This window comes from Astatotilapia calliptera, chromosome 6, assembly GCF_900246225.1.
Source record: "Astatotilapia calliptera chromosome 6, fAstCal1.2, whole genome shotgun sequence".
Lineage (NCBI taxonomy): Eukaryota > Metazoa > Chordata > Actinopteri > Cichliformes > Cichlidae > Astatotilapia > Astatotilapia calliptera.
Window position 1 is genome coordinate 24,161,222 of NC_039307.1, and position 16,129 is coordinate 24,177,350.

General features: G+C 38.8%; 2 protein-coding genes across 8 annotated transcripts; one reads left to right on the top strand and one right to left on the bottom strand.

The window, feature by feature from the left end:
• Positions 1–340: 340 nt before the first annotated feature.
• On the bottom strand, positions 341–6,861 carry LOC113024306 (tetratricopeptide repeat protein 39B-like). 4 transcript variants are annotated; one of them, XM_026171244.1, is made up of 19 exons: positions 6,790–6,861; positions 5,754–5,823; positions 5,350–5,381; positions 5,050–5,166; positions 4,770–4,901; positions 4,603–4,679; positions 4,291–4,420; positions 4,067–4,172; positions 3,903–3,968; positions 3,443–3,551; positions 3,255–3,322; positions 3,107–3,166; positions 2,876–3,037; positions 2,687–2,778; positions 2,292–2,412; positions 2,097–2,208; positions 1,904–2,021; positions 1,199–1,315; positions 341–897 (listed from the first exon to the last, which is right to left on the bottom strand). In XM_026171244.1, exons 2-19 carry the CDS (start codon positions 5,781–5,783, stop codon positions 783–785), a joined length of 1,764 nt encoding a protein of 587 aa, XP_026027029.1. In that variant the 5' UTR covers positions 5,784–5,823; positions 6,790–6,861; the 3' UTR covers positions 341–782. The 4 variants fall into 4 exon arrangements, with proteins under 4 accessions (XP_026027029.1, XP_026027030.1, XP_026027028.1 ...); XM_026171245.1 differs by having other exon boundaries at positions 5,050–5,082; positions 5,754–5,789; positions 6,790–6,848; XM_026171243.1 differs by having other exon boundaries at positions 5,754–5,789; positions 6,790–6,848.
• Positions 6,862–7,178: 317 nt separating this feature from the next.
• snapc3 (small nuclear RNA activating complex, polypeptide 3) lies at positions 7,179–16,091 on the top strand. 4 transcript variants are annotated; one of them, XM_026171251.1, is made up of 10 exons: positions 7,179–7,273; positions 8,193–8,337; positions 9,366–9,449; positions 9,547–9,628; positions 9,807–9,911; positions 10,032–10,181; positions 10,342–10,424; positions 13,800–13,958; positions 15,430–15,537; positions 15,638–16,091. In XM_026171251.1, exons 2-10 carry the CDS (start codon positions 8,291–8,293, stop codon positions 15,783–15,785), a joined length of 966 nt encoding a protein of 321 aa, XP_026027036.1. In that variant the 5' UTR covers positions 7,179–7,273; positions 8,193–8,290; the 3' UTR covers positions 15,786–16,091. The 4 variants fall into 4 exon arrangements, with proteins under 4 accessions (XP_026027036.1, XP_026027035.1, XP_026027037.1 ...); XM_026171250.1 differs by lacking the exon at positions 7,179–7,273 and adding an exon at positions 7,281–7,408; XM_026171252.1 differs by lacking the exons at positions 7,179–7,273; positions 8,193–8,337 and adding an exon at positions 7,281–7,408.
• Positions 16,092–16,129: the final 38 nt, after the last annotated feature.

The window sequence follows — 16,129 nt, forward strand, 5'->3', positions numbered from 1 at the left end:
CGCCCACCCCCTGGCTGTCCTTCACTAGATCTAAGAATATTCTCTGTGGTCTTACCCTTTCTCTCCTGCCTGGCACCTCTATCATCAACACCCTTTAGCCAGCATATTTGTCCAAACAATCTCAGCCTTGCCTTACTTCATCAACCTCACCTGTACTTTTGTATAGATTATGCATGTGGGAATCGTGTATTTGATCAAAGGCCATTTCACCTTCAGTAATCAAATGCACAAACACAATGCTATTTTTCCACAGAAATCTTCACTTAACTCAATCTTACTGAGATTAAATTCTCTTTTTAAGAGGCCCGAGAAGAAACATTCACACAAGCAGCAGACAGGATTGTGAACATTATATTTATTCTGAAAATGCCAATCCCAGTACTTTGTTTCATCTGGCACTCAGCTGTACAGAAGGACCTTAGAGCATGGCTAAGCTGCAATCTGTGATACAGGCATGCTGTTTAAAATACCAGATAAGCTGCAATCATAAAGGCAGGCTGGAGCCTTTGCTTGCTTGTTTCTCATTTAATTATAGACTAAATAGGTTATATTTTCATAAATATAATGACAACAAAAAATAAATAATTTGCAGATTTAGCATTACGACCAGGCAGGGAGTGAACCCTTAATTTATTTGCAAAGTAAACCACAGCATGCTTTGGAAAAAACCACCAAGAGCAGAAGACCAAGGACCTTCAGAGTTGAAGGCAACAGACAATGAAACAGTAAACAATGTCAGGTTTAAAGCCCTTTTTCTGTCAAGTTTCATGTAATAGGATCTCTTAAGCTGCCGTGCGTGATGGTGGAAGTTTGGCTGCAAAGGAGCCCATGGTGTTGAGTGCTGCATGGATGCGGAAATGCAGCCTTGACTCCATGTTGTAGTCCTTGTAGTTCGTCCTGCAAAAAAATAAAAAGAGTCAGTAATATGTAACATGGCAGCAGGTTCTAGATGTTGCTAGAACAAACAGGTAGCCGTTGTGTTGCGTGTGTGGGTTTGTTTGGTTGACCGAAATTCAAAGTGTAATTACTTAAGCGACTGGTGAGTTAATATAGCAGACTTCCAGTCTAACTGGGCACTCAAAGTGCTTTAGATAACACGTCAAACTTAAAACATCTTTTTGAAATTTTGTCCATTGTTTTTAAGGTAACTTCAAAGTTTATTTGTATTCAAATTAAAAGACTGTTTGAAAAGACTTACATGACATTTTCCATTACAGCAATGGCCTTGTTGATTTCACCTTTCTGCTTGTGCAATAGGCCAAGCTCATACATGGTAAAGGGCACCAGATAGCTATCATGCTTGATGCCACCATCACTGAAAGAAAAAACAAAACGAAACAAAAAAAAAGTCATTTCAGTCTGTCTGTTAAGAAGCATTATAAAAAGCAACAGCAGCAGCAAGATTTATTTTTAACACCACAGGGAGGTAAAATTGTCCAGATAAGATATTTATGCATCAATAATCAGTAATCAAGCAGAGAAATCTGCTTTATCATCAATTATTAAAACATTTGATTAAAATGTATTGCGCAATACATGTTATGCCAGTTGTGTTCGTCCTTTTTAAGAGTCAGGGAAGACCGGAAACATTTAAATGTTGTTAAAAGGTCAATGAGGAGTTAAAAAATGTAAATAATATGCCTGTTATTTATGCATTAACGCATCAGCACATCTACCATTCTGCCATTGATTTACTGTCATCCTTATTAACCTGCTCTCCCCTCCGATTCATCCCCAGTGCTGATTGGTTGCAGAAGACCCTAAGTGGGACATTAAACAGATCAGCTCTTGGAAAAGTAGTCTATTGAAGGGATTGTTGAAGTAAAAGTTTCTGCTGAGGACTTTCAGTAGACTCCCACTCGAATGCTTCTGGTGTATTGCAGTGACATCAAGACAAGCTCACCTGGAGATGACATGATTGAAGCAGATCTCAGCCTGGACCAGCCGTCCCAGACTTCTTAAGCACAGACCCTTCAGCAGCTGGACAACGCACTCATCGCCTGTGTGGTACTCTGATGGGTCTGCACATCACACAGTAAACTGTAAGCCTTGTGTCAGTATTAAAAAACACCCACTGATTAGAAAATTTTCCTCACTTGGATCATTTCTGAGCTGCTCTTCTGCTTTCTCTAAAGTTGACAGGATTCCTTCAGTCAGCTCGGGTTTTTTGCCTACTATTGTGAAGCCATTCCACACATACATCATTTCCTGCGGTAACAGATGATTGTTGCTTACAAATGCAAAAAAAAAAAAAACAAACACATCAGTTCACTGAGAGAACGTGTCCTCACCAAAGCAGGAACGACAAGTTTCACGGGGGTGGAAGAGGAGTATCTCTGGGCCTTCTTCGCTGCAAACTTCTCCGTTGGAATCGACTTCCCAGCAAATCTCAGCCTGAGGCCCTCCACCTGCCTTCAAACCACATTTCAGTGACTTTATTTATTGATACAAACTAAATAGTACTGTTAGTATACATCAGAAAGGCCAGCTCTGTTCTGGGATGCACCCTGGACCTAGTGCAGGTGGTGGGAGACAGAAGGACTCTGGCCAAAATAACTTCTGATGGACAGAGTCTCCCACCCCATGCATGTAAATGTTGCTGAGCTGCAGAGCTCCTTCAGTGACAGACTGCTGCATCCTAGATGCATGAAGGAGCGTTAGTGTATATGTAGTGTATATTGCACACCTGAATAATTCCACCACATTTTCATTGAACTTGTTCACTTCTTCCTCTGGCATCATGCTCAAGATGGCAGCTTTCTGAAATACATAGACTGCCTAGAAATGGGGAAAAGAAAGCAACAGAAAGGTTTCAATAGAGAAAAGAATCAGTAATGTGATTACAGGGTTAAAGAGATTTTGTCACATTAGATACCTGGGACCACTTGTTCTCCTTGCTGAGCAAGTTGGCGTATCGATAGGCCTCAAACCAGTTTTGTTCAAAGGAGTAGACCCACATCAGCTCCCAGTAGCACAGGTGGTGAATCTGACGCCACTCTTCCTGCGATGCAATACATGCCAAGAACTTCTCTTGGGCCTACACAGAGCAATAACTACATGAGAGAAAGTTCTATAAATACATACATTAGACATCATGAGTACTTACAAATGTGAAGTTTCCTTTGAGCACAGCAATCCTTGCACTGAAGAAATGCATTAAAGCCCCCTATAAAGGAAAAATGTCAGAGTTCTTACACTAAAAGGCATTAAAAGATTAATATTTGCACAAGTAGTAAGGTACACCCACAACTTACATTAGGAAACTTTTCACAGTAGGGTTTCAGCAGAGCCTCACATTCACTTAGGTTTACATCAGCAGTCCCTTAAAGAATCATTTTCACATTAATTAAAGTCAAATGAATGATAACTTTGGTATTATTTAAGATTAGACACGATTTTTGAATTTAGGAGAAGCAACAGCCCCAGCCTACAGTGTGCTCACCAAGTATCACTGTGATGTAGAGCTGAAACATCAGCAGAGTGAGGGTGCTGAGGATGGAGCGCAGGTTGTTGGTAGTTGCTCCCTCTCTCAACTCTGACAAACCCACTTCCTGTGAGACAGTTCAGTTCTTTTAACTGACAAAATATTAAGGACAGGACAACTTCTTTGGGGCGCTCCCATTTGGACTTGTCAACACAGATCACTGGCCTCCGTCTCACCCCATCCCCAGCTTCTTCTGTCACACCAACCCTCTGCATGTCCTCCTTCACTACATCCATTAAACTCGTCTACCTTCACTACAGCTTCACCTTTCCGCCTGCCTCCCTCTCTTTCACACATGTATTCTGTCTCTACCAACTTTCATTCCTCTTTTCTCTATGGCATAACTCCACTTCTCCAGACCCACTTCCACTTGCTGTCCACACTTGAGTTCTGTTGGTATGTATGTGGTCTCACCTACCCTGTCTCCAGAGAAGCCCAAAAACTCCATCAGTCTAAGGACTCTGGATGGAAGCAGAGACAGCATCTGGTAACAAAATATAAACCAAAAATAATATAACATTGTTACTAAATATATTAAATAAAACTTTTTGTAATATTTTGGAACAAATCTTATTTTTTCACCAGATTGAATGATCCAATTCCCATGCTGACCCCACCCCTAAAATGAATGTGTGTGCTTCTCTGTTTTTCCTCATCCTTTGTGACTTTTTCCATGGCCTGGCAATCCCTGGTTTGGAAAAACATTTACATTAATTCAAATAATAAAATATCTCTTTTTTTAAAAAAATTATAAAAATGTTTTTGGTGGCCATTTCTATTATAAACACCGCCTCCAAACCTCTTACTTGTAAAGCTGATAACTGTGTCGAATTTTCATCCCTCCTTTGATGAAGCCTATTATGCTTTCATCCAAGAACGTGAGGGCAGCTTTCTGCAGCAGGACTTCAGCATAGCACAGCTCTGCATGCATCTCTTCTGATAATGAGAAATGCAACATGTTGTGTGGAAAAAAAAAATTACAAATGTCTTGTTTTGTTTGTGTGTTTAATAAATGGCAGATAAGGTGACACAGCCATTAAAATGTCATGTTTCACCATGTTGATCAAATTCATTAATTCCCCAAGCTGTAAAGTCAGCAGATACAGTAATTCACTCGCCTTCTGTCAGATTGTCAGCTGGTTGTCTGTACCAAAGGTTAGCCAAGCTTTCCATTAGTCCCGTTTTCTTCCGAAATCTAAAGTTGTTAAGAAACTGATTTTTAACAACCCAAAGAGATCCTAAAACTTTACACCTTATCAAATGGTCATTCTAATTATTGGGATACCTCTGGCAGACCTGCAAGGCTTCTCTCAGTGATGTCATGGCAGCATCCATGTCCTTTGCATCAAAAGTCACAGCGGCCTGCATCACCAGAATGCTACTGTAGCCCATCGCATGGTACATGCTTTCACTCTTCCTAGAGGATAGGAAGGCAGCAAAATATGGGGATTTTTTTGCAAATCCACAGTAAAAATACAACCTGTATCCAAATACTGTCATAAAGTTCCAATACATGAACAAATTAAAGGGGACATAGTCAGGTTGTTAGAGCAACAGTGACTTACCAGGGTTTTAAAAGAGCCAGTGCATCGGCAAACCTGTTGTTCAGGAAGAAATTGAGGGCAGTGAAGCATTCTTTCAATGCTGTCTCCAAAGCCATTTTAGGCAATTCTTCAGGCAATCTGAATAATAATAATAATAATTTTTTTTTTTTCAAAGAGTCATAAATGAATATTCAAAATCAAAATAACAAAAACCAAATGATGGAGCCAGTCTAAAGAATTTTGTTCCATAACTCTGAAATATGAAGGATAAATGCATTAGAACTCTTACAATAAGCATATTCATCGCATGGTGTCACTTACATTGCATCCTCATTGGGCTGCTTCAAACCCACCTGAAAACAAGCAGAGACACTTGAAATCAAAGCTGCCAAAATGTGTAAGTTAGCTTTTTTTTTTTTTTTAATTCATTTCAGTTCAGTTCTCACTGAGCTGATATTCAGTGTGTTGATTAACCTGCACAGTAAAGCCCTTTGCCACAGCATCTTAAACAAATGAAACTATCCAGAGTTTTCTTCAAGGCTTTTTGGTACTGGGTTTACTGGGTGTTATTATTTTGAAATCATGTAACTTTAATATTTCAAAGTAACATGCAAAATAAAACTTATAATAAAAGCACTTAAGCCAGAAACAACCATTGAAATTCACTCACCTTTAAAAGCTCGCCTCTTTCATTACATTACTTTAGAGAAACTGAGGGAACCTACCTGTTGTAGTGAATTGTCTTCACCCTCCATTTGATGCTTGAGTTAAATAAAAAGCAGTTAAACCAAGTCACTGAAAAATAAAAGGTCTGATATTTTTCCCTGTAGCAACAAGTCAACAAGTCTTGACACTGACTCCAAGCGCAGACTAACGGTAGTTTGCCATTTATAAGGTAAGAAGTTGGGTGTGGCCTGGATTTTTAGGACCAGCCCACAAATTTGCCTCAAAGCATTGCAATGCCGAGATCTTTAATTTTTCTCCTTAAAAGCACTTCTCTTCCTACACTGAAAGGCGTGACATTAGACATTTTACATTAAATGTACTGCTATATTTTCCTGGACATTCAGCGAATGAATGTCTCAACTTTTGCCCTGACAATCAGCCCCAGTTTGACTTTGTTATATAACAATAGATGAGCGATAATAGATAAATGAATCTGAGCGAAAATGGTAACCCAAAGAAAAGATGAAAAGGAGATAGTCAAGTACAACTTATCTCAAAACTGTACCAAGTGCATGGGAATGGGAGGCGGAGAACCCGAGGAAAACATTTTCCCATACAAAAGACTATGTCATCGAGGGGTACATCCCTCCAGCTGTTCCCCATGCAGCTGATGTGGCGTAAATGCGCTGTGGCGGTACGCAGGGTGTTTTACTTGGAACGGGTTACAATTTCTGATTATCTGCATACATGTGACGTCCCTGCATAACTAAATCACTTCCTTTTTTCCTCCTAATTTCTCATGCTGCGCTACACTGTGACAAAGTGAGTGAGCTGTCAGGAGACTTTTCTACTCACCACTTGTCTAATAAGTGTCAACATTTTATACCAAAGCACATTCTCTACATGTACATTTGCTATGCTTAGCTATGGCCAAAGTAACATTGCTTTACTTACTATACCGTTTTTGTTCCCCCCCCCCCCCAAGCATTACGTTGCAGTCAGAATCAAACAGTCAGCAGATTAAAACAAATATTCAATAATATATTGCTTTATATTTTATTATGTAGCAGATTTAACCCATTTGTTCATACTTACCATTCTTTCTTTGTTTTGCGTTACCAGAAGGTCTTACAGGTGTGGGGAAAGGGGTCTGCCTAGCAGTCCCTGACTTTTAAAGTGCTGATGATGTCACGTGTCACACCCCCAGGCTAAACCAAGAGGAGGGTTTTTTTTTTCCATAGCAATGTTTTCTTTTGCTTGTCTCTTGGATTATGGAGTGATTTGTCGAGAATATTTTCTTATATAGAGCCATTTAACTGTTTAAATGGGTTAATCAGGAGAGCAGTGAGCCTTTTGTGATTCTCTGCTATTTGTGTTGTGTTTTAGATTCAGCAGCTTAAGCTAGTGGTACAGGCTAGACAAATTGAAGGTGAATTGACAGTCCTATATATAGTCAGTCTCATGGTGGTTCAGATAAGGGAGGAAAGGTGAGCGCTGTTGCGCAGTTTGTGGCATTTTTTGGTTTTTAGTTATCGTGAGTTAGTTTGGGATGGTTTGGTTTAAGTTCCACGTTATGGAGGTAACTGTAAATAAACTGCTTATCTTTGGGAACTTAAAATGTTTGCTGAGTCTGCTTACCAACCAGCTTCCTTGACTCTTAAGCCAGACTACTTCACACACATTCATTCAAGCTTCAGCGAATCAATCTAATGAGGTATTACAGCATACTAGAAGAGCAGTTCATGGATGATTTAGTAAGAAAGAAAGAAAGGAGGCCTAAATAGCCTCATTCACTATTGTCATTTAACATAAATAGTCTGTTTTAATACAAATTTAGCTTTAGCCTTTCCTCAATTTTTTGTTGTACTGACATTCTTGTCCACAACAGGACTGTAATACCATGTAAAAAAAAAAAAAAAAAATTTAAAAAAAAATACATTAGAGGGGGGGAAAAAGCAAGTACAATAGATGTAGATACAGAAGGGTGCAGAAGTCTTGAGCTACCCCTTGAGGCTTTATATTGTGATGTAGGACAGAGGTGCAGCAATTTGCTGAAACATGCACAAACACATGGAAATACAGTATATGAGACAAAAATTGAACCAAAAATGTAGTATTTAGAGCCTTTACCACCAGTGTCCAAACCCTGGAGGACTAATGCTGAAGATCACTTTTAATAATTACAACAAAGTCCGGCTCCTCGGACGCAACACACAAATTAATGAGGGGTGGCTCAAGGATTTTGCACAGTACTATATAATATATGAAACAGATGTTTGGAAAGCTGTTTGTTGGTTTTCTTTTGTCCAATATTTTTCCCGTTTGCCTAATCATACAAGGTCTAAACGGCACTGTAGCGCTGAAACTACATATCCCAAGATTCTCAGCGCACTTTTGGGTTCTGGGAAACATGGCGGCGTCCGAGCAGACGATAGATGCAAACGTGAACATCCCGGAGTACGAATATCCCGATGTTAATACAAAACCATTTCATATAGGCTCTTTTAAAAAGGAGTGGCTGAGCAGACTGAAGCCAAGCGACTACTCGTATGAGGAGGCGGATGAGGACGCATTTCTTGCTAACTTTGCCGAAGAGATGGGGGTCGGTGCGGAAACCATGGCTGAACTTAAGACTGTGTGCAGGTAGTCGAGATCAACATTTGATAAACATTTAGACCAGGCATGTGCACCATAATAATATGTTAATGGTAATTAAGTTCAGTTGCAGTAATTGTAATGGTAAACTGATATTAAGAATACTAGTTAAATTACATAATGAGGTGTAATAGCTGATAGCTGAATCTAGTTTGTCCCAAAACTGGTAGTAAACACACCAAACGTGGAAGAGGTCTGTAACACTTACTTGTATAACTATGAATTAAGAGTTACAGAGTGTCCCAATGTGCGGCAGAAACATAAACTACCGTAAAATACAACAAAAACCACCATGTGGTCAAACATAGAGGGAAAACAACTGCAAAGGTTGGCGTAAAGACACTGAAATATAGAACAACGTACATGTTACGTTCAAGTAAGTCGTGTAAAAATGTCAATTAAAACTGAAGCTTTTTAGGTTATGGGGTTAAGTCAGTTGTAATTATAAATAGATCCATGTTTCCCTGATTAGTTGTATAGTTTGTAAAATCTTTATTATAATTTCCATAAAAACTAAATGATGTTTTATTTTTTGTTTTTTATCCAGTTAACAAAACGTTATTAGTTCTTCTTTAAAGAAATGAATGCCAGCTTTAACAGTGTGAAAATATAAACTCCTTCCACAGTCTGTAAACTAAACAGAGATGGGCCGATTTATCGGCTGTTATCCTTTTTTTGGTGACTAAAATGACATTTATTAATGACAGTGGGTGATGTTTATTTTTTGTGTCTCATGACGTTTGTGGTCACTGGAAGGTTGCTTTTAAAATAAATGATTATTTCAAACGTTGATTTCAGTCCAGGAGTTTCACAGTAGGCTCGTTAATTAGTGCAAACTCCGGAACAAGAATTGAGCTGCAAGTAAAACGATGGCCGTTATGAAACAAAACGTCAAAGAAAAAAAGTCCTGTCGATTCTGATACTCGCATGACTCTCACCTGATAACTCTGTGAAGATGATCTGTTCTTTTTACCAAAGACAGTCAAATGACTTTGTTTTTTTTCTTTCTTTTGAAGTGTTGATTCGCTTCGATGTCATCCTGAAGATCAGCAGCCTGACACAGAAGTTGTACCTCCAGATCCCACATTAAGAACACTAGTGTATGACCTTACTTCAGTTCATACAAATGAAAAATGCGATTGATCAGTATCGTAATGCAATTTTAAATGTGACTTGCTTCTTTTCTTTTTAATACAGGCAAAGAAAGAAGAGGCAAGACCACAGAGCTTCTCTTAAAAAGATGAAAAAGAACAGACATGACCTCTATGCAGATGAACTGGTGGGTGAATTTAGTTAGGGACTGAGATTACATAATTAACCTTTGCATTTACTGTTCGCTCTAAAGTAGGTGTTTATTATTATCCCCTGGGGCTTCTTGACAGGTTCCCAGACATTTTTAGTTTTCTCTTTCATCTTGTATCTAAACGTGAGGCTTGGTTCTCTCTCTTATTTTTCAGGAGCGCCTAACCATTGGCAGGAAACCAGAAACGGTGACTGACATGGTTCCCGAAGGAGAGATCATTCTAACCATCAATGTCTACTACCCAGCTGTGTTCGACAAAGTAAGGGTTACATTTTTTGTTTTTGTTTCTTTTGTCATAAAACTGTTTTTTGTTTTTTTTAAAAGCCACTGTGTTGTGTGTTGTAGTTGAATACTATATTTAATGGCGCATTTCCTGCAGTTTAACTACATCAGACCCCACATGACTCTCCTGATGACGGGTTCCCACAGCTTGGCAGAGCTCAGGGATGCTGTTTGCTGCGTCAGTGACTTGCAAGTGTGTGGAGAGTTCAGCAACACGCCTGACGTAGCTCCAGAATTCATCAGCAAGGTAAATACAGGACCCGAACAGAATAATATTGCTGTGCTCCGTATCTAAATGTAACTGTTTCTGTACATTTAGTGTGACTGGACTCTCATACATGTATGTATATATTTAAAAATGCATCTGTTGTAAGCTAGAGAAAAATATTTTATGTGCTCTTTTTCAGGATCATTACAAGTCAGCTTTCTTCTTCTTTGAAGGAGTTTTCTACAATGACATGCGGTTTCCCGAGTGCCAGGACATCAGCTCGTAAGTACCTCCTTCTTTAGGAAGCTTTAAAGATTATGCATTTCTTAACCAGGACCTTTACAACAGTTGAAGGCAGCAGGCCTAAATCTGTAGAAGGCTGGTATTTTATTTATTCGGGCGATCGTAGCTCAAGAGTTGGGAGGCCGCCTGGTAATCGGAAGGTTGCCGGTTCAAGCCGCGGTTCCGACAGTCTCGGTCGTTGTGTCCTTGGGCAAGAAGCTTCACCCGTTGCCTACTGGTGGTGGTCAGAGGGTCCGGTGGCGCCAGTGTCCGGCAGCCTCGCCTCTGTCAGTGCGCCCCAGGGTGGCTGTGGCTACAATGTAGCTTGCCATCACCAGTGGGTGAATGTGTGTGTGAATGGGTGGATGACTGGTTGTGTAAAGCGCTTTGGGGTCCTTAGGGACTAGTGAAGCGCTATACAAATACAGGCCATTTGCCATTTTACCATATTTATTTATTTGACCAAAGAAAGTGGTCAAGTAATTGTAAACAAGACTAACTCTGACATTTTCATTTGTTCATGTTGCTTTGACTTTTGTCTTGGGTTGATTGTGACAAAGCAAGCAATGACTCACTCAATAGGCAGTTTAAAGAGAGATCATTGAGTTTATTATTTATTGCAATCTGCTCTTATTTGGAGAGTAGAACATCTTTTTATTTCACCTGCACAGGGCTGCCAATCAAAACAGTTATCAACTGCACTCATGTGTCTCCTCTGAAAATGAAATGCAACACGAGTGAATGAATTGCAAACGTAATAAAGCTGACCTAGGAAAAAATGTATCATAGTTTAACACGCAAGCTTCCCTGACATGGCCCCCTCAAGGTGCTTAACTTGAACAAATTTAGCGCAATCGTTTCATATTAACAGTCCTGACTCCACAGTGGCTGAAAACCCTTAACTTCTTAACAAGGCTTTCATTTCAAAACACTTGCAGGCATATATGCAAGCAATCGCTAGATTGGATTGTTTTTTTCAATTATTCATTCGTCTGTATGTCCAGTCAACCATTTTCTTGTCCAAATCGAGGTTGCGGGAGGTTGGCAGCCTGTCATAGGGTGAGAGGACAGGGTTGACAGTCTGTCACTAAGACAGAGACACAAACGACCGCTGACACTTAACCAGAATAGCCATTTTAACCTAACATGCCTCTATTTGGACTGTGGGAGGAAGACAAAGAACCTGCACAGGCAGAAGTAAAACCTCCACACACACGGTGGGAATCAATGCTAACTTCTTCTGTGCCACCTTAAATTTGTTCTCAGTTTTTATTTGAGTAAATTGTAAAAGCGGTTAAAGTCTTAAAGTACAGTTTTAGGTCCAAAATTCAAAATTACTCTTGAGCCTTTGAAAATGGGAGACTTTGTATAAAAATTACTGTAATTCCTAAATAGTTAATAGAATATATTTATTCAGCTCCTTGAGTTAAAGCTGAAAGTCTGCACTTCGTTCACATCTGCATTGTGCATTGGTGCAGAGGCAAAAATACCAAAAATTAGGTTACTGCCCAAAACCTTATGGACCTACATGTCTGGAAAGAATTCCAAACAATAAAGTTATTAGATCTGTTTAAGTAATGTTTAATAACTCTACAGTGCTCAGCAGTTTGCAAACTGTGTCTAAGGAGTGACCTGGGCTTGGAGCTGAGAGCCGTAGAAAGGTTAGTAAAATGAAATGGAATAAAATATCTAAATGTTGGCTTTGTGCAGGATTTCTATGAATACCAGGTCTATTCAAGAGTTCTATTTAATGATTTGTTAAATAACTTGAAACGCTCAAATAATTACTGTGATATCTGCAGCTTATGAAAGCAGATAAAGATAGAAGCTTGAAGAGTGTACTTAGTCTGACCGTTGCAAACTGTTCACATTTATAAAACGTAGACCTGTCACAGTAAATAAAGACAACAGTTTTAGCAGATTTGATATTTTTTGTGTCTTTATTCATTAGATTGCAACCTACAGTCGTATCGATACAGTCATCTGTTTCCTAGAGACATAAATCCAGTTGAAGTAATCGATGAGGACGTAATCTCCAGAAATGCTCAGCCCTTTAAAGTGCATGTTGGTCTGTTGTGTAGCATTCTCATGAAGCTTGTTAAAGAGCAGAAGCTAACTTTAGATCTACTTTAGTTTAAGGTCACAAAGCGTTGTGATCTACACCTCAGCACACACTAAGCACTTTATCGCATTGCCCAACAGCAACTTCCCAGCTGATCATCTCAGATCTGACAGAGGATAGTTCTACTTAATAGGTCCTTCTTGATTTGTGCCTCCTCCCAAGATCCAATCAGGAACATTTTTTTCTGGTATAATTTTTAAATTAGAAAACTTTTTAAGCTCGGTCCTTCAGTTTTGTTTGTTGGCTCTGTGAATATTTACTCAGGAGTGTAGTTCAAGTTAACATCGAATATAGATATTTGAATGTCGGCTTGCTGACAGCAGATTTGGGGGCCTGTAAAAAGCACAGTTTTACAGTTAGAATAGAATTAGACTGAGATTTTCCAAATGTTTTTTGTTTTATGTTAGAAATCCATTAAAAATCCACAAAGTTTTGCATAATTTATATTAAGAAGTGTATCTTTCCCCTGGTATTTCTTTTTCAGGCTAATCTGTTGTGGTGAGGTACTGAAAGGACTCGTCATCTGATATTTGCTGTGCTTTTAATAAATCCATCACTGACATAAGCGCTCTTTTAACTATTTAATTTGTAAAAATGTGTGTACACACACACACACACACACACACACACACACACACGTAGGAAAATATTTAGTATACACATCCAGAAATGCATACACTATTATATATTGTACATATATTTATTAGTTTCAGGTTGGCCATTCTTGTATTTTGCTCGTTTGTGTTGTTGTGTTTGCACATCTCTGTTGCTTGTTTGGGCTCGCACACAAGAATTTCACTCGCATGTGCTGTGCCAGTGTGCCTGCACATGTGATGTGACAATAAAAGTGATTTGATTTGATTTGTGCAAAATTATGTATCATTCTGTGAAATAACCATGGAACTCATGTAAAAAATATACGTCAAATATTATATTTTAATTTTTAACTCGGCTCACTTTTTAAAATCTTTCTATTATTATCATTATTATCATTATTATCATTATTTTCTATTTCACTTATTTTACTTTATTATATTTACTCTGATTTCAGCTTTATTTCTACCCTAATACAATTGTTTTGTTGTGTTTTCTTTTTTAAGCTACAAACTATTCTTTGCTTTCATAGATACTGTTTGTTAAACATTTGCTGTGTTTAACTTAATCTTTAACTATTATAAAAAGGGGATTTGCCAACTTCTGGATGAATAACAGACATCTTTTCTCATCTTATCTCCTCTTGCTTTATGATGCAGGACTACAATTGAATGGGCTAAGTCCCATAACTTCCCATCCTACAGCCAGGCCAAGATGGAGGATACACTTTTGGAGGATCTGAAAGTCAAAGTGGGATTCCCGTATCTCTACTGTCACCAGGGCGACTGCGAACATCTGGTCATCATCACAGATGTTAGGTTAGTGCTACTCATTGTCTAGTTCTGTGATTCAACTTCTTTACAGAGCCCACTCCAACTCTTGCTCAGTTTTGGTTATTACTATATATCACTATAACTATTACAACCTCAAATAACATTTATGTCATATTCTGTGTGTTGCTGTCAATTCAAACAAATTACAGAGAGACTGCATTATACACCTGCACCTCTGTTCAGCAACAGTTGAATAACAGCTGTCTTTAAGATGAATTAGTACAGTAATAATGAAACTAGGCCCCCTGAAGTTTAAATAACTGATTAACTGGTTTAATTTCATGCTTCTAGCAGTACTGTTGGCTCTACCAGGACGGAGGCTTAGGAAGCTTACTGAACCACTACATAAAATCAAGAAGGATTTAGCCCACTGTGTCCTGTGAACATTAAATGGATAGATATCAGCTGAATAGCTCAAGGTGAAAGAGTTTGATTATTAACATTTACCTGGTTCTTTTCTAACGTCTCGCTCTGTAACAAGGGATAACAGGAATTAGTAATATTTATTGGCTATTAGCAAAAATTTCAACCAACAGGAGACCCTACATATAAAAAAGGCTACAGTTCCTAAACAGTGCAAGATTTTTGTTGAACCCCATGCATTAAAGCTGAAAGTGTGAATGGCAATCACAGGCAGATGCAGAGAGGCAGATAACTGTTGACACCTTCAGCCAATTTAGAATAAACAGTTCACCTAACAATACACACCTTGGTGCACACCATGATTCCAGGTTCAACCAGGAACTATTCTTTACTTGCTTTAATGGATGCTCTTTCATTACAACAAAGTCATTTTTATTTCTTTTTATTGCTGTTGTGCAAACATGAAACACACACGTGCAATAAACTCGAGTTTTCTATTTGTGTCCAGTGAGCAACTTAAAACCTGAACATTTCAGCTGTCGATAATACGGCCAAGTCAAAGTTGAAAAGTTCGAGCTAAAATCATCGAAATGTTTATCTTCTGTTAGTCCGGTAATGCATTAATAGTTTCCGGCTCTTGTTTGGTGGAGTTCACAGTAAAGTACATCCAGATAATCACACAACCAAATAAGCATGCAGCCAAACAGGGTCATTTTAGCTTATCTCTGCTCCTCATGAATAAGATGCTTGGTATGAATAAGAAATACTCATGCCTATCTGGTTTGAGTTAACATCAAACCCTGTGCTTAATAAACCGTAAAGTAATAAACTGATTACTACTGCAGTACAGGAGGTGGATTTGTCAGCTGCAGCAATCCCATCTGACAATGAGATGCATTGTCAGACGAGATTTAACATTTCTCACAAGACTAACGGATGCGTAGTTATCTTCGAGCTTATGTAGCGTTGGCGTAAGCAGGCCGACCGCACATGAAAGCAGCTCCTGATATCATGAATGTGAGACAAATCTGTGTTCCTACCGCTCAGAGCCTGTGAGAATGTCGTCTTCTTCCCTGCTCTTTACCCATTACAGACTGGCCCACAAGAACGACTGTCTAGACAAGAATCTGTACCCACTGCTCACGCACAAGCACAGAGTCCTCACCCAGAAGTGTGCTGTCTGCCATGTTTTCATCGGAAGGTGAGGAGACATCAGGGCGCTGCATAAACAACGGAAGCTTTGTGTTATTATTTTTATTTTTTATTTTTTTAAAGGCTGATCACGTATCTCGTCTTTCTAGATGGTATACCACCAACGACCAGTTTGCTCCGAGTGACCCATGTCTCTTCTGTGACAAATGCTTTCGTATGATGCACTACGACGCTCAAGGCAATAAACTGGGAGAATTCTTGGCCTATCCCTATGTGGACCGGGGTGCCTTTAATTAATGGTTCTCATGACTTATTGCTGTATAATACAGTTACATGGTTTATATTTCAGAAGGAAATGGTCTGATACTTGCAACGTCATCAAAACTGTTTGTTTTTTTTTTTTTAGGGTTTGATTTTCCTCTTTGAGCTAAACAGTAACATTTACTGATAAACAGTTCAGTTGACAGCAGCACGGTCAGTTTAATGTTTAGCATACTTGTGTGTGGGTTTGTCTTTTTTTTTTTTTTTGTGTGTAAAGTTATTGATTTTTAAATGCACAAAACAGCTTTTTGATTGAATTCATTAAAAGTAACCGAGTTGTTATGTTTGATTGGTGGACATTTATACAGCTTGTTTAACTC